General features: G+C 34.6%; 1 protein-coding gene across 1 annotated transcript in view; it reads right to left on the reverse strand.

Annotated features, from left to right (window-relative positions):
• Window positions 1–17500, reverse strand: part of Mctp (multiple C2 domain and transmembrane region protein) — a 487710-nt gene that overhangs the window by 469886 nt on the left and 324 nt on the right. The window contains 3 exon segments of the mRNA XM_068352315.1: window positions 10256–10309; window positions 10312–10344; window positions 17484–17500. The exon segment at window positions 17484–17500 is cut by the window's right edge and continues 67 nt beyond it. Of these exon segments, the coding sequence (XP_068208416.1) occupies window positions 10256–10309; window positions 10312–10344; window positions 17484–17500 (104 nt within the window).

Genomic DNA, 17500 nt, shown 5'->3' on the forward strand with positions numbered 1-17500 from the left:
GGCGAAGAAAGAGACCGAGTACTTATACGTTTGGCGAAGGAGAGACCGAATAGCTATACGTCTGGTGAAGAAGAGACCGAGAAATTATACATCTGGTGAAGAAGAGACCGAGCAGTTATACGTCTGACGAAGAAGAGATCGAGTAGTTATACATCTGGTGAAGAAGAGATTGAGTAGTTATACATCTGGTGAAGGAGAGACCGAGCAGTTATACGTCTGACGAAGAAGAGACCGAGTAGTTATACGCCTGGCGAAGAAAGAGACCGAGTACTTATACATTTGGCGAAGAGACCGAATAGTTGTACGTCCGGCAAAGAGGCTTTCTAACATAACATTTATTAATTTAAGGCCGAAACTACTAGTTAAATATATCTTAATCATACACATTTCTGAATATTTGTATAAACGTTATCAATAACATAACTAGCTAACAATACAAAGAGCAAATGTTGAAATTTAAGTGCGACTATTCATCTGTAAAAACGTGAACCAAATTGGTCCATTTGTCAATGGATCTGGAAAGTTCTTATTACAATTCTAAACTTTTTTTTTTTTTTAATAAATATTCACATATCTAAAACGTTTTCTAGTTTTATCAATACAGAATTCTGACAAAAAAATTATATAACTGTATCGTATCACGTAACGTAAAAAAAAAAAAATATATCACGTGTACCTTCAATAGGGACTAGAAATTTTCGATTTCTTTAAGATGGTTATTTTAAAAAATACGTAGATGTGTTTCAAAAGCACAGCATAATATATATATATATATATATATATATATATATTTTTTTTTGGGGGGGGGGGAATGGCTACCTTTAAAAATGCATTCAAATGCCAAAATCATATTGGTGGGCAATGCGGTAACGTCCCTGACTGGTGAACGCCAGATTGGGGTTCGAGTCCCGCTAAAACCCGTTAGTTCCTCTGGTCATTGCAACCTCACCATCCATGTGATCTAAGGATAGGGGGTGTTTTGGGGGAGCCTATTGGTCTATCTGCTGATTAATCAGCAGCCATTACCTGGCCCTCTTTTGTCCTAGCTTGGGTGGAGAGGGGGTTTGGGCGCTATCATATGTAAATATGGTCAGTCTCTAAAGCCCTGTCCTGCTCGACAGGGCAATGTCACTGTCCCTTGCCCATGCCATTCATGAGCGGCCTTTAAACCTTTAAACGCCAAACTAGAAATGGTGTTTGAGTGTGAAAAACTTGACGTGGTGAATGGGTTTTTGTATTGCCATGATCAGCAAAACTCTCAGGACCATCCATACTAGGCTGGTTTGCTGTGAAAGATGAGACTAAAGTCATAAATCACTACCAACCTGCAGTGGCCAGCGTGGAATATACATACATACATAATATATATATATATATATATATATATATTATGTATGTATGTATATACATATATAATTTCTTTCCAGTCACGCAAGGCGACATTACCAGACATAAACAACTCGGTCTCTCCCGGTCCTTTGGGTTGGAGGAGAGGTAATAGTCATACCCTGGTGATGAAAATGTTAAAATCCTACACATGATTATAACATGTCTAAGGCCTTAGTCCTGCATTGGATTAGAAACGGAGGCATTTGTTGTTGTTGTTTTTGTTGTTTTATAAACAATCCATTTATCAAATGTCAAAAGACCACAAGAGCAAGCAGCGCCTAATTCGATGACCTTTGCTGCTTATGACCCAGTTAATCAGCATCAAATTAACAATGTTTAATTAGTTACCATTTCCTATCAGCTCAAAGCGGCTTACTAGTCGACATCATTATAACTCAGTAATTTAATCTGCATTAAAATGTTCAAATGATTCCAGTAATCATAAACAAACACACACACATACACACACACACACATATATATATATATATATATATATATATATATATATATATATATATATATACATATATATATATATATATATATATATATATATATATATATATATATATATATATATAAATATATTTTAAGCGGTTGGCACAGTTGTCATTTTTATACATATGTATAATAGTGTTTATGTTTATACACATGTATAATATTGTTAATCTCTAAACGTATGTGTATTTTTATACATACGTATATTATCATCCCCATACACAAGTATAATTTTTTCATAAATATGAATATTAATATTTATATCAATACATAATCATAAACAAACACATACATGAATTTAATATATTATCGGTGATGAAGCCGTTGACACACTGTTTACTTCTATACATAGCTATAATGGTGTTTATTTTTATACACATGTATAATATTGTTTTTTATAAATATGTAGGTGTATCTTTATACATACGTATATTATCTCTATACACAAGTATAAATTTTCTATAAAGATGAATAAAATTGTTTATCTCTATACATATGAATATTATTATCTTTATGAGAATATTGACAAATTTATATACATATGCATCTCATTCATAACAATACTGAACATTTTCACTGCAGGTCAATTTGAATGAATGCAACGAAGCTCTAATGGAAAGTGCTTAAGCATTAATACCTCTAAACAAATCAATATATTAATACCTACATATACACGCGCAATAAATATATATATGAATTTATTAATAAACTACCGGACTGCTTAAAAACCCCAAAAATATAAATGAAAGACTTAAAAAAAACTTTAACGCGCATAAATTTAAATTACCATAACGACAAATAGACAAAATAACCTCTTACAAAATTGCAAAGGTTTAAGGTTTACTGTAAAGGTCACTTATGAATGGCACGAGCAAGGGACAGTGACAATGCCCTAGCATGACAATGACCTAGAGTCTGACCATATGGGCAGATGATTAACGCCCAACCACCCTCTCCACTCAAGCTAGGACCAGAGAGGGTCAGGCAATGGCTACTAATGACTCAGGAGGTAGAATCATAAGCTCCCCCAAACCCCCTTCCGTAGCTCGCAAGGATGGTGAGGTTGCAGACACTACAAGAAACTATCGAGCTTATGCGGGTCTCGAACACCAGTCCAGCAGACCGCCAGGGAAGGACATTTCCAATCGGCTAGTACAGGGTATAAAAATAATGAAGAAACCAGACTAACCAACTGGAAATTATCGAGGAACTCTCTGCCAACAACTTCCCAAGAGACTATTCATTACAATGAAGTTTAAAATTGAAGTGTTCAAGAAAGAATTATGGCTCTACTTTATACCTCCACCTATTCAAATTGCAAATGACCCGGGAGTCTGAATAATTTAATCAATGGCGAGACGGGCCATAAACACACAGGTAAAGGTAATTTATTACTAACACTAAGCATATAAAAGGTGCAATCTGCGCGTGCGCTAAATTACCTTATGTTAAATTTTCCCGTATAACAACTAATTACTTCCAAGGAACCGTCATCATAATCATTAACTCCTCCTACGCCTATTGAGGCAAAGGGCCTCGGTTAGATTTCACCAGTCGTCTCTATCTTGAGTTTTTAAATCAATACTTCTCCACTCATCATCTCGTACTTCATGCTTAGTAATCCTCAGCCATGAAGGCCTGGGTCTTCCAAATATTCTAGTGCCTTGTGGAGGCCAGTTTTAAGTTTGGTGAACTAGTCTCTCCTGGGGAGTGCGAAGAGCATGTCTAAACCATCTCCATCTACCCCTCACCATGATCTACCTAAGGAGCCATTTTTAATTTTCATGTTACTCTAATCTAAAACTGTTTTAACAAAGTAGATAAAAAATGATTCTCATCAGTATTTATTTTCTTATCAGTTACGACTAAAAACTTATTTCTACACCAGACATGCATGTAATTTTCTAAGAACGAGAGAGAGCTGCCATTGATTTGATAACTTTAATAAAAACAGGAAAATTTGACATTAAAAAAATCTAATTCGCTTTTCTTTAACCACTAACTGGCCATTTCTTTATATTGATAAGGCACACTTCATTTATGCAAACGGAAAACTACGTTCTATACGCCTATCTTTATTTTGTTAAACTAAGTAATTTTTAATTAGTGACGGCTCATATACCATTAACTATTTCCTTAGCACAGGTACATGTTCTAATTATATGTTAAGAAATTCCAACCTAAATACTTAACCTTAATAAAAAAAAAAAAAAAAAAAAAAACGTAGTTTCAAAGAACAATAATGAAACGTAATTCACTAACATTGCTTTCTATATATATATATATATATATATATATATATATATATACATACTTGCACACCCGTTATAGATACGTCATGCGTCATGTCTTGACAAAAGTGCCTAAGTATATATCTTGAGGGATTGGAATGCTTTTCATATATGATATTATTAATCTTTACCGGAGTGATGGGAGATATCTCTTCTAGGAGAATGACAATCCAAAATCAATTCATTGTTCTCTGATCTTGGGTAGTGACATAGCCTCTGTAACATGGTTTTTCACTGTCTTGGGGCAGAGTTCTCTTGCTTGACGGTACACTATGGCACACTATTATTATTATTAATATTACTTGCCAAGCTACAACCCCAGTTGGAAAAGCAGGATGCTACAAGCCCAGGGGCCCCAACAGGGAAAATAGCTCAGTGAGGAAAGGAAACAAGGAAAAATAAAATATTTTAAGAAGAGCAACAATATTAAAATAAATATCACTTTATAAACTATAAAAACTTCAACAAAACAAGAGGAAGAGAAATAAGATATAAGATATAACAGTGTGCCCGAGTGTATCCTCAAGCAAGAGAACTCCAACCCAAGACAGTGGAAGACCATGGTACAGAGGCTATGGCACTACCCAAGTTTAGAGAACAGTGGTTTGATTTTGGAGTGTCCTTCTCTTAGAAGAGCGGCTTACCATAGCTAAAGAGTCTTTTCTACCCTTACCAAGAGGATAGTGGCCACTGAACAATTACAGTGCAGTAAGAAGAATCGTTTGGTAATCTCGGTGTTGTCAGGTGTATGAGGACAGAGGAGAATATGTAAAGAATAGGCCAGACTATTCGGTGTGTGTGTGTGTAGGAAAAAGGAAAGTGAACCGTAACCAGAGAGAAGGATCTAATGTAGTACTGTCTAGCCAGTCAAAAGTCCCCATAACTCTCTATTATTATTATTATTATTATTATTATTATTATTATTATTATTATCCAAGCTACAACCCTAGTTGGAAAAGCAGGATGCTATAAGCCCAGGGGCTCCAACAGGGAAAAATAGCCCAGTGAGGAAAGAAAATAAGGAAATAAATAAATGAAGAGAATAAATTAACAATAAATCATTCTAAAATAAGAAACAACGTCAAAACAGACATGTCATATAATAAACTATCAACAACATCAAAAACAAATATGTCATAAATAAACTATAAAAAGACTATGTCCGCCTGGTCAACAAAAAAGCATTTGCTCCAACTTTGAACTTTTGAAGTTCTACTGATTCAACCACCCGATTAGGAAGATCATTCCACAACTTGGTCACAGCTGGAATAAAACTTCTAGAGTACTGCGTAGTATTGAGCCTCGTGATGGAGAAGGCCTGGCTATTAGAAGTGGTAGTATCTCAACGGGTGGCTGATGCCCTGGTCAACCTACTACCTATTCTATCTTATTTTTCTTGCTCTTGTTTTTTATAAGATTTTTAGAGTTTATATATGAAATATTTATTTCAATGTTGTTACTGTTCTTAAAATATTTTTTATTAATCATTAATTACTTTTCTTGTTTCCTTATTTCTTTTCTTCACTGGGCTATTTTCCCTGTTGGAGCCCTCGGGCTTATAGCATTCTGCTTTTCCAACTAGGGTTGTAGATTAGCAAGTAGTAATAATAATAATAATAATAATATTAATAATAATAATAATAAAATGTATGATACAATGTAAATGTTTATGAGAGTGATCAACACCCCCAGAGCTTAGCCCAAATTGCTGGAGTATGATAATAATGGGCCTTATAATTTGCATGGCTCAGTAAATTATTGATACAAGCTCCAAGCAATTTACATTCCAATATTAAAGTGGAAAGGGGGACTGAATGGGCAACTACTATTCAGTAATACACTGTCACTTACTTCAATAAAAGATGATCATAAATTGTGAATATCAAACTGACACCTTGAAACACCTCTTTGATAAACATATTTCATGAATAACAAACTAATAGGTAAATATATATATATATATATATATATATATATATATATATATATATATATATACTGTATATCTCACTTTTTTAACCACCGTTATCCTTACATTAAGGGGTCGGTTGCCTGATGCGCATTCTCCAATGCCTTCTATCAAAGGCATTCTCTTCCACCACACTTCTCTCCACTCTATATCTCCTTTTTTGACCCACCGTTATCCGTACATTAAGGGGTCGGTTGCTTGATGTGGCATCTCTTTGCCTTCTATCAAAGGCATCCTCTTCCACCCCACTTCTTCTCTCCATATTATCCTTCACCTTATATCGCAATCTAATTATTTGCCTCCCTCTCAATCGTCCCCCTCTACCAGGATCCTCCCAAGTACTCACTCCATCCCCACCATCCATCCTTAACACGTGTTCAGACCATCTCAGTAATGACATTCTTGCCACCTCTGTAATCTTTACTATGCCTGCCATTCTGTTTATTTCATAAGTTTCCTTTTCCGATATTTCAAGCAGGATATTCCCATAATGCAACTCAGCATTGTCCTCTCTGTTCTTTGAAGCTTGGATCTCAATATATTGATATTCAAAAGCCATAATCTAGTAAATTCGATTTATAAAAAGAAAATGACACTTGTAAAAGATTAAAGGTCAAGAATTACATCATCAAATAATACTGTATAATATGATTTATAAAAGTTGAATGAATGAATGATTTAAAGTTTTCAGGCATCCTGACATTTATAAAAGTTGAGTTTTATTTATGCTCAATTCAATATTTTTCTATTTTAGTAGAGAGAGAGAGAGAGAGAGAGAAGAGAGAGAGAGAGAGAGAGAGAGAGAGAGAGAGAGAGAGAGAGAGAAAGTTATTAGATTACGAGACGCGAACTGATATACAGAATCCATTACCTAATGGAGAGAGAAATGTGTAAAACTATAGAGAGAGTTACGACCTTACGAAGGCCATGAAAAGATGACGAAATAGAACACCCCTTTAAAATATGAGGAGGCCTTGCTTTCATATCGAAAACCTATAGAATCCCTACCCTCTACCGACAGTACGCAATTCTTTGGAAGTCAAGACAAATATCAGTGTGTACAGGGAGGAATACAAAATATTTTGTATTCACTAATATTTTAAATAACTTATCACAATTATAGCCTGTCATTCGGCTTATTCTAAAATTTAAGGTTTAAAGGTTGTTTATGAATGGGTGAGGACTCGGCAGATGGATCTAGAGGCTCCCCCAAAACACTGCCATCTTTAGCTTACAAGGATGGTGATGTTGCAGCGACCAAAGAAACTAATGAGATTGAGCGGGACTGGAACCCCAGCGGGACTGGAACCCCAGTCTGGCATTCACCAGTCAGGGACGTTACCACATCGGCCACCACAACCCTTCATCTGATTTAAGGTTCAAAAGTCATTCGTGAATGGCAGAGGCGAGGGACAGTGACATTGCCCTAGCAGGACAATGGCCTAGAAACTGACCATATACACATAATATGATCAGCGTCCATGCCCCTATCCACCTAAGATATGACCAGGAAGAGCCAAGCAATGGATTCTGATGACTCAGCAGGTATACCTATAGGCTCTCTCAAAACCAACATCCTCAGCTCACAAGGATGGTGAGGTTGCAGGCACGGCACTGAGAAAATACAGAGCTTGAGCGAGTCACGACAGAATTTTCCCTGAGAATATAATCCCGATTTTTAATATCTATTAAGTTCCCTTGTAAAATGCTGACTCGAGAATAAATCTGGGCATTAGCTTCCTCCTATCTCGACTTACTCATTTCAATCCCCCTTTCAATCCCTTTAACTTTAGGCGTCAGTGTAATCAACGGAGTTTGTAATGAAAGGAATCCGCCTCTCGAGCCATAACTCAGAAATTTGTTTGTTTGCTAATCTATATCATGAATAACAAACTAACGATTTAATCTCATATACGTTTAGGTTTGTTTGTTGATCAATATAAAAACAAAAATAATTATGTACTCAGTAAACAGAAAAAGTAAAAGGGCGACATTTCCCTCTTTTGTGATAATCTGTAGTATCTTTTATTTTTGTGTGGCAGCTTTATACTGAAGGTCAGCATACTACTTTCTAACAATAACTTCAAGAGGAAATATTTTCAAAGAAATATCATATTTGTTTTAGTGTTGAAGCAAGTCTGGTATACACAAGGATATATTGTATGTTAAAAGATAACTTCAGTTGTGCATAAAACCCAACGCTCTCTCTCTCTCTCTCTCTTGATTATCAGCAATCAGTAAGCTACACTAAATAAAATATATCATTAACTTGAGCCTTCCTTTGTTTAACTTGAGCCAGCCCTTCCACTTTTCTTTCCTTTTACACTCAACTAAAGACTCCCCCCCTCTCTCTCTCTCTCTCTCTCTCTCTCTCTCTCTCTCTCTCGCCTGATTATCAGCAATCAGTAAGCTACACTAAATAAAATATATTAACTTGAGCCTTCCTTTGTTTAACTTGGGCCAGCCCTTCACTTTTCTTTCCTTTTACAATCAACTAAAGACTCCTCTCTATCTCTCTCTCTCTCTCTCTCTCTCTCTCTCTCTCTCTACTTACCAGCAATTAGTAGCCTACACTAAATATAATATATCATTAGCTTAAGCCATCCAGTGTTTAACTCAAGCCACCTCTTCACTTTTCTTTCATTTAAAATCAACTAAAGACTCCTCTCTCTCTCTCTCTCTCTCTCTCTCTCTCTCTCTCTCGATTATCAGCAATCAGTAAACTACACTAAATAAAATATATCATTAACTTGAGCCTTCCTTTGTTTAACTTGAGCCAGCCCTTCACTTTTCTTTCCTTTTACACTCAACTAAAGACTCTCTCTCTCTCTCTCTCTCTCTCTCTCTCTCTCTCTCTTGATTATCAGCAATCAGTAAGCTACACTAAATAAAATATATCATTAACTTGAGCCTTCCTTTGTTTAACTTGAGCCAGCCCTTCGCTTTTCTTTCCTTTTACACTCAACTAAAGACTCTCTCTCTCTCTCTCTCTCTCTCTCTCTCTACTCTCTCTCTCTACTTACCAGCAATTAGTAGCCTACACTAAATATAATATATCATTAGCTTAAGCCTTCCAGTGTTTAACCCAAGCCACCTCTTCACTTTTCTTTCCTTTTAAAATCAACTAAAGACTCCATTCTCTCTCCCGTCCCAAAAATGCCTTAAAATTCAGCTCTCTTCCCCAAAACCAATCATTTATTTCCCATGAGCAGCAGATTTTTCCCTGACGCTCTGAGAAATTCCCCCACAGGTGATCAGCAGTCTTGTTAGACACGTGCACCACCAGGGGGCCATGGCCAAAATCTTAAGATTTATTCACGGGTAGGAAGCTCGCATCTCCCAGTTCTTGCAATTGTTGAATGGATAACACTCGTCTAGACATCTACGTTAGACGTTAATGAAAATGTATTCAAATAACGTACAACATACGTATTTAAATAGATAAGCTTGAATATATAATCATATATAACCAAGCAAAAATGCAGACAGCTTTGTACTCTCTCTCTCTCTCTCTCTCTCTCTCTCTCTCTCTCTACACAAATTAATACATGAAAATATGTATCTAGACAGACAAGCTTAAATATATGATCATATAAATACCAAGCAAAAATGCACAGGTTTTTACTCTCTCTCTCTCTCTCTCTCTCTCTCTCTCTCTACATAAAAATATGTATCTAAACACAAAAGCTTTAATATATAATCATAGAAATACTAAGCAAAAATGCTGACAGTTTTTGATCCCCCCTCCCTCTCTCTCTCTCTCTCTCTCTCTCTCTCTCTCTCTCGCGCCTTATCATCAGCAATCAATAGCCTACACTGAATAAAATTTATTTTTTTTAAATCTCCCTATCTATAAACTCAGGTTTGCCTCTCTCTCTCTCTCTCTCTCTCTCTCTCTCTCTCGTTCCATACACAAATAATAAGTTCCATCTTTCAACATAGAAACATCACTGCAAGTTTGAACTTCAATATCTACTACATTTTAACAAACAGTTCCTTTCCTTTCAACATAGAGACATAACTGCAAGTTTGGGCTAAAATATCTACTGCAATTTTACAAACAGTTCTTCATCTAATTTCATAATTCGTAAATATACAATCTTACCTTCCGTCTCTCTGTAACTCCTCTTGAATTTTGGCTTCCAGAACCACTTGGGGAACCAACTAACGCACGCACCTGTGGGCTTGGACCGTCTGCTCCCGAAATCACACATGCAAGAAAACAAACATGCAAGTAAACAAACATGCAAACAAGATATAAAAAGCAAGGAATTCGTAACATGCTTGTGGTAACATGCAAGTTTTTAGGTATTTGATATTAAAAAAAAAAAAACACAATCAAAAGAAAAAAAATAAGTAAACTTTAAATTGAACAAAACTTATCTTTGAAAAATAATTCTATGAAGAATATAATAGTTCTTGATAAAAACATAATTACAAGAAAAAACAGAAAAGTGTAAAAACATTTTAATCTAAACAAAATATTTCTTGTAAAAATAATTTTATTAAAAAAAAAAGTTCTAGATAAAAAAACAATTACAAATAAAACAGAAAATGTGAATAATTTAATTTAAACAAAATTTTATCTTTTAAAAATAATCTTGTAAAAAAAAATTAAAGTTCTTGACTAAAAACACAATAAAACAACAGAAAAGTATGAAAAGATTTTAATTTAAAATTTATCATGTAAAAATAATTATAAAAAAATTCTAATAAGTTTGAAAATATTTACATATATTTTTAAATCAAACATTTTGCAAAGAAAATATTATGTAATAAACTCCCACAAATCACATAAGTTAATGTTAATTAAACATGCACCAAAGCTTTACGCAGCTAACTGTTAAATACACTAGTAGAAAGCGTCGAACACAACATATAATATACAGATTACTATACATTCAAAAAAGATCCCACATCTCTACCTTCTATTAAAACTAAATCTGCTCAAAAATTCACATTAATATTTTACCGAGTCAAGAATTTATATTCTGTTAATCTTGAATTTCAAGCTAAGGCAAAAATAGATCAGTATAATTCATCTCATCACTTGATTAATACTGTAATTCTAAATAGAATTTTACATTTTTTTTTTTAGAGGAAATAGGATTTTTAATACAATTCCATACTAACTAACCGAGATAAATGTTAACACCCCCCCAAAAAAAATAAAATGCTGAGTAGAAAATACTTTTTTTTTGGGGGGGGGGGCAATAATGGCAGTATGTGAATTGTATCGGCCACAATCAAATATTCATGACGTCATAATTTAGTAACCAATCAGATCGTACCACACAAAGAGCGATGACCTGATTGGATAGATCTGATATTGGATTCTCTCTCTCTCTCTCTCTCTCTCTCTCTCTCTCTCTCTCTCTCTATGCCGTGAGTGATGAGATACATTAAAATGATAAATTGAGTCGTAGATATGAAGCGGACTTGATAAGTGGTCAGTGTGGCAGTAGCATTAACATTAAAATTACTATCTAATGAGTTCCACAAGATATTTTCAAGTGGAATAACTATCATGGATTACGAAATATACATTGCATGAATCAAGTTACCGATATATTGTTTTGATTTAACAGGAAAAATACCAATCTAAGATTAGTAAAATTATTAGTAAAATTACAATTTTAGAGATTTTCCTCAAATATAGACCGATAGTTAGTCTCTAATACAAGAATCAGCATTATTAGTATTATATAAAAAAAAATCGATTATGTACGCTAGGGAGGGCTCTTGCATTAAACACATTGAACGTATACTGCTGTTTCACATACATGTATATCCGAAACTCTAATAATGTATCGTTAGACCATATACTTAGGTTTGTATTATTACCACAAAATGACCAGCTAAGATTTTAATTACATAGGCAGAGAAAAATTCATTATTAAATGAGATCGACTCGCTAACAGATTTAAAGTTCTCGGGTAAAACAATTTCAAACTAATGAGATAACTTAAGATGAAATACGATTAAATCAAAGATCATTATATATAGAAGATATAGGTAACAAAACTACATCCTTTGTAGATGACCAGCTTGTGTGATGATTCTAAAACTACCACCAGCTTCTGATATTATTCTAAAACTAACAGCAGCTTTTGTGATGATTCTAAAACTACCACAAGCATCTGTGATGATTTTAAAAGTATCACCAGCACCTGTGATAATTCTAAAACTGCCTCAAGCAACTTAGATGATTTTAAAACTATCACCAGCACCTGTGATGATTCTAAAACTACCAAAAGCACCTGTGATAATTTTAAAATTATCACCAACACCTGTGATGATTCTAAAACTACCACAAGCACCTGTGATGATTTGAAAACTATCACCAGCACCTGTGATGATTCTAAAACTACCACCAGCACCTGTGATGATTCTAAAACTACCACAAGCACCTGTGATGATTTTAAAACTATCACCAGCATCTGTGATGATTTTAAAAATACCACCAGCACCTGTGATAATTCTAAAACTACCACCAACTTCAGTGATCATTCTAAAACTACCGCCAGTACCTGTGATGACTCTAAAACTATCACCAGCACCTGTGATGATTCTAAAAATACCACAAGCACCTGTGAGGATTTTAAAACTATCACCAGCACCTGTGAGGATTTTAAAACTATCACCAGCACCTGTGATGATTCTAAAACTACCACAAGCACTTGTGATGATTCTAAAACTATCACCAGCACCTGTGATGATTCTAAAACTACCACCAGCACCTGTGATGATTCTAAAACTACCACCAACTTCTGTGATCATTCTAAAACTACCATCAGTACCTGTGATGACCCTAAAACTATCACCAGCACCTGTGATGATTCTAAAAGTACCACAAGCACCTGTGAGGATTTTAAAACTATTACCAGCACCTGCGAGGATTTTAAAACTATCACCAGCACCTGTGATGATTCTAAAACTACCACCAGCACCTGTGGTGATTCTAAAACTATCACCAGCACCTGTGATGATTCTAAAACCATCACCAGCACCTGTGATGATTCTAAAACTACCACTAGCACCTGTGATGATTCTAAAACTACCAACAACTTCTGTGATAATTCCAAAACTACCACAGCACCTGTGATGATTTTAAAACTATCACCAGCACCTGCGAGGATTCTAAAACTACCAACAACTTATGTGATCATTTTAAAACTATCACCAGCACCTGCGATGATTGTAAAACTACCACAAGCACATGCGATAATTCTATAATTACCACAATCATCTGTGATGATTCTAAAATTACCACAAGCACAAGCATCTGTGATGATTGTAAAACTACCACAAGCACATGCGATGATTCTATAACTACACAATCATCTGTGATGATTCTAAAAGTAACACAAGCACCTGTGATGATTTTAAAACTACCACCAACTTCTGTGATGATTCTAAAACTACCACAACCATCTATGATAATTTTAAAACTACCCCAAGCGTCTGTGATGATTCTAAAACTACCACCAGTATATATGATGATTTTAAAACTACCACCAGCATCTGTGATGATATTAAAACTACCACCATCTTCTGTGATGATTCTAAATCAACCACCAGTTTCTGTGATGACACCTTTTCTGCCGCAAGCTTCTGTGATGATTCCATAACTACCACAAGCATCTGTGATGATTCTAAAACTACCACCAGCTGCTTTGATGAATCTAAAACTACCACAAGCATCTGTGATGATTCTAAAACTACCACAAGCTTCTGTGATGATTCTAAAACTACCACAAGCATCTGTGCTAAATCTAAAACTACCACAAACATCTCTGTTGATTCTAAAACTACCACCAGCATATGTGATGATTTTAAAAATACCATCAGTTTCTGTGATGATTATAAAACTACCGCAAGCATCTGATGATTCTGAAAGTACCACAAGCATCTGTGATGATTCTATATCTACCACAAGCATCTGTGGTGATTCTATAACTACCACATGAATCCGTGATGATTCTATAACTACTACAAGCATCTGTGATGATTCTATAACCACCACAAGCATCTGTGATGATTCTAAAACTACCACAAGCATCTGTGATGATTCTAAAATTACCACAAGCATCTGTAATGATTCTAAAATTACCACAAGCATCTGTGATGATTCTATAACTACCACAAGCTTTTGTGATGATTCTATAACTACCACAATCATCTGTGATGAATCTAAAACTACCACCAGTATATGTGATGATTTTAAAACTACCAAAAGCATCTGTGATGATTCTACAACTACCAAAAGCATCTGTGATGATTCTAAAATTACCACAAGCATCTGTGGTGATTCTATAACTACCACATGAATCCGTGATGATTCTATAACTACTACAAGCATCTGTGATGATACTAAAACTACCACAAGCACCTGTGATGATACTAAAACTACCACAAGCATCTGTGATGATTCTACAACTACCACAAGCATCTGTGATGATTCTAAAACTACCAAAAGCATCTGTGATGATTCTAAAACTACCAAAAGCATCTGTGATGATTCTACAACTACCACAAGCATCTGTGATGATACTAAAACTACCACAAGCATCTGTGATGATTCTATAACTACCACCAGCATCTGTGATGATTCTAAAACTACCAAAAGCATCTATGATGATTCTAAAACTACCAAAAGCATCTGTGATGATTCTATAACTACCACAAGCATCTGTGATAATTCTAAAACTACCACAAGCACCTGTGATGATTCTATAACTACCAGAAGCATCTGTGATGATTCTATAACTACCACAAACATCTGTGATGATTCTATAACTACCACAAGCATCTGTGATGATTCTATAACTACCACAAACATCTGTGATGATTCTATAACTACCACAAACATCTGTGATGATTCTATAACTACCACAAGCATCTGTGATGATTTTATAACTACCACAAGCATCTATGATGATCTATAACTACCACAAGCATCTATGATGATCTATAACTACCACAAGCATCTGTGATGATTCTAAAACTACAACCACCACAAGCATCTGTGATGATTTTAAAACTTCCACAAGCGTCTGTGAGGATTCTAAAACTACCAACAGCATATGAGATGATTCTAAAACTACCACCAGCGTCTGTGATGACTCTAAAACTACCACCAGCGTCTGTGATGACTCTAAAACTACCACCAGCGTCTGTGATGACTCTAAAATTATCCCAGCTTCTGTGAGGATCCTAAAACTACCACTAGTATCTGCGATGATTCTAAAACTACCACCATCTTCTGCATTTTGCACAAAATATTCTCCGAGAATTTATACTATTCTGAAAATTGGGTTATTCAACCTACAATTACCTTTAAACCCAAAGGACGTTACAGTCTACCCATCCTCACCCCCAAAATGCAAAGCTGGTAATCACGGCACATCAAGTGTACAAAGGTAAAAGAACCTGTAAATTATTTTTAATTGGTAAAGCGCCCTCTTACATATCGTGGCTATTTTTAAACATTTCTCAAAAGCTCTCGCATCCGTTACCTATTCAACGATGATGACTTACTACATGAACGGCGCTCCTGATATCAAGTTAAATATCACTCGACTAAAGAAGATATCACCATGAAAGTAGTTCAGATGACGCTTGATTTCTTAGTGCGATTCATTTTCCCTTCATCTCTTGTGTATCTCTGAATTGCAATCCCCGCTCCCAGGGTGACAGTTTCCACTAGTCATTGAATGATAATGATGACGGGTAAGTCACACTGAGGAACATGCAGTTATTGCCTAGGCCTCCCAGGTCTTACCTTGGGTGAAGATGGATCCTTTGAGCCCTTATATAATTTACACACACATACAATATATATATATATATATATATATATATAAATATATATAAACATACATATACATATACATATATTTACATATACCTGTATATATACATACACATATATATACATATATATATATATACATATACATATATACACATATACATATATACACATATACATATATACACATATACATATATACATATACATATATACACATACATATATACTCATATAATATACACATACATATATACTCATATATATACATATACATATATATACACACATATATATATATATATACACATATATATACATATACATATATATATATATATATATATATACACAGTATAAATATCCTATCTCTAAATAAACACTGAGTGACCTGTCCATTGCCTCTGGTAATCCCGAGTAACCTTTAATCTAAATTAACCCTTAAAGTTTCAAAGCAAATGTATTTGTTGTTTTAAAGTATTTGGTTAATTTTAAAACCTTATAAAGCCCCGTTTCATTGTTTTACCTCAGTTATTTTCTCATTAGCTCCCAAAATGTAATTCAGTAATGAATATAAAGGTAGTAATGAAATTCCCTAAAGTATAGTTTCTAGTCAAACACCAAGACTATTCTTAGAGCTTCTGTATAGATAAAAAATGAGATGAGTTTTCTTCAAACTAATTCTATTTACATCAAAAGTTAATGGGTTTCATGGAACTTAAAAGGAAACGGAATATGGAACAACTACAGGAGGAAAATAGACGACATTTATACAATTTTCATAGTAAAACTTTACACCTTATACTAACATATTGTAGTTAAATCAACATGCAAAGGGAAAACTATACCCTTAATTTTACAAGATACAGTACAACTCTTCTACAGAAATTAATCCCTACAAGGAATCTATCTTAATAATCTAAAACTATAACAGGTATGACTAAGGATTCTAGAAGCTTATGATGTTTAAACTATAAGGAAGGAAGACAGTTTTTACTTCTACAAGACAACTTCAGATTTAACAAAGAGGCAAGCGACTGATTGTGGCAAAATATTAATGATTAAGATATAAAACCACTTTCACAGTTTTATAACCTATCTATTTTTTTTTTTCAATCTACGGACCACTTCGAAAGAAATCTAATCACTACCTTATTACCTCCACCAAGGAAGTTATAAAATGACCAACACTTATCTAATTATTTTTCTGGTTGTTTTTCTGTTAGCATGATCACGTCAAACCTTCTAGCCCAATATTCACCAAATTTTAACAATTGATAGGTATTATCCTCCTGATCAAAACCGTGAATCTGATTATTATTGCTATTATTATAAAGTAGATTCATTTCCGGCCAACATATGAAAAATGGTAAGCTTAGTCCGTAGACTTGAGTGTAATGTTGACAATCTGCATTGGCGGAGGTCTGAAATATATCATTGCTCTAGCTACTTGTTTAACACTGCTTCTAAGGTGGACGGTCTCTATTCAACGTTATTTCTATAGCAGATTTCATCTTACCTTCCCTGCTATTCCTC

This window comes from Palaemon carinicauda, chromosome 2 (assembly GCF_036898095.1).
Source record: "Palaemon carinicauda isolate YSFRI2023 chromosome 2, ASM3689809v2, whole genome shotgun sequence".
In the NCBI taxonomy this organism is placed as follows: domain Eukaryota; kingdom Metazoa; phylum Arthropoda; class Malacostraca; order Decapoda; family Palaemonidae; genus Palaemon; species Palaemon carinicauda.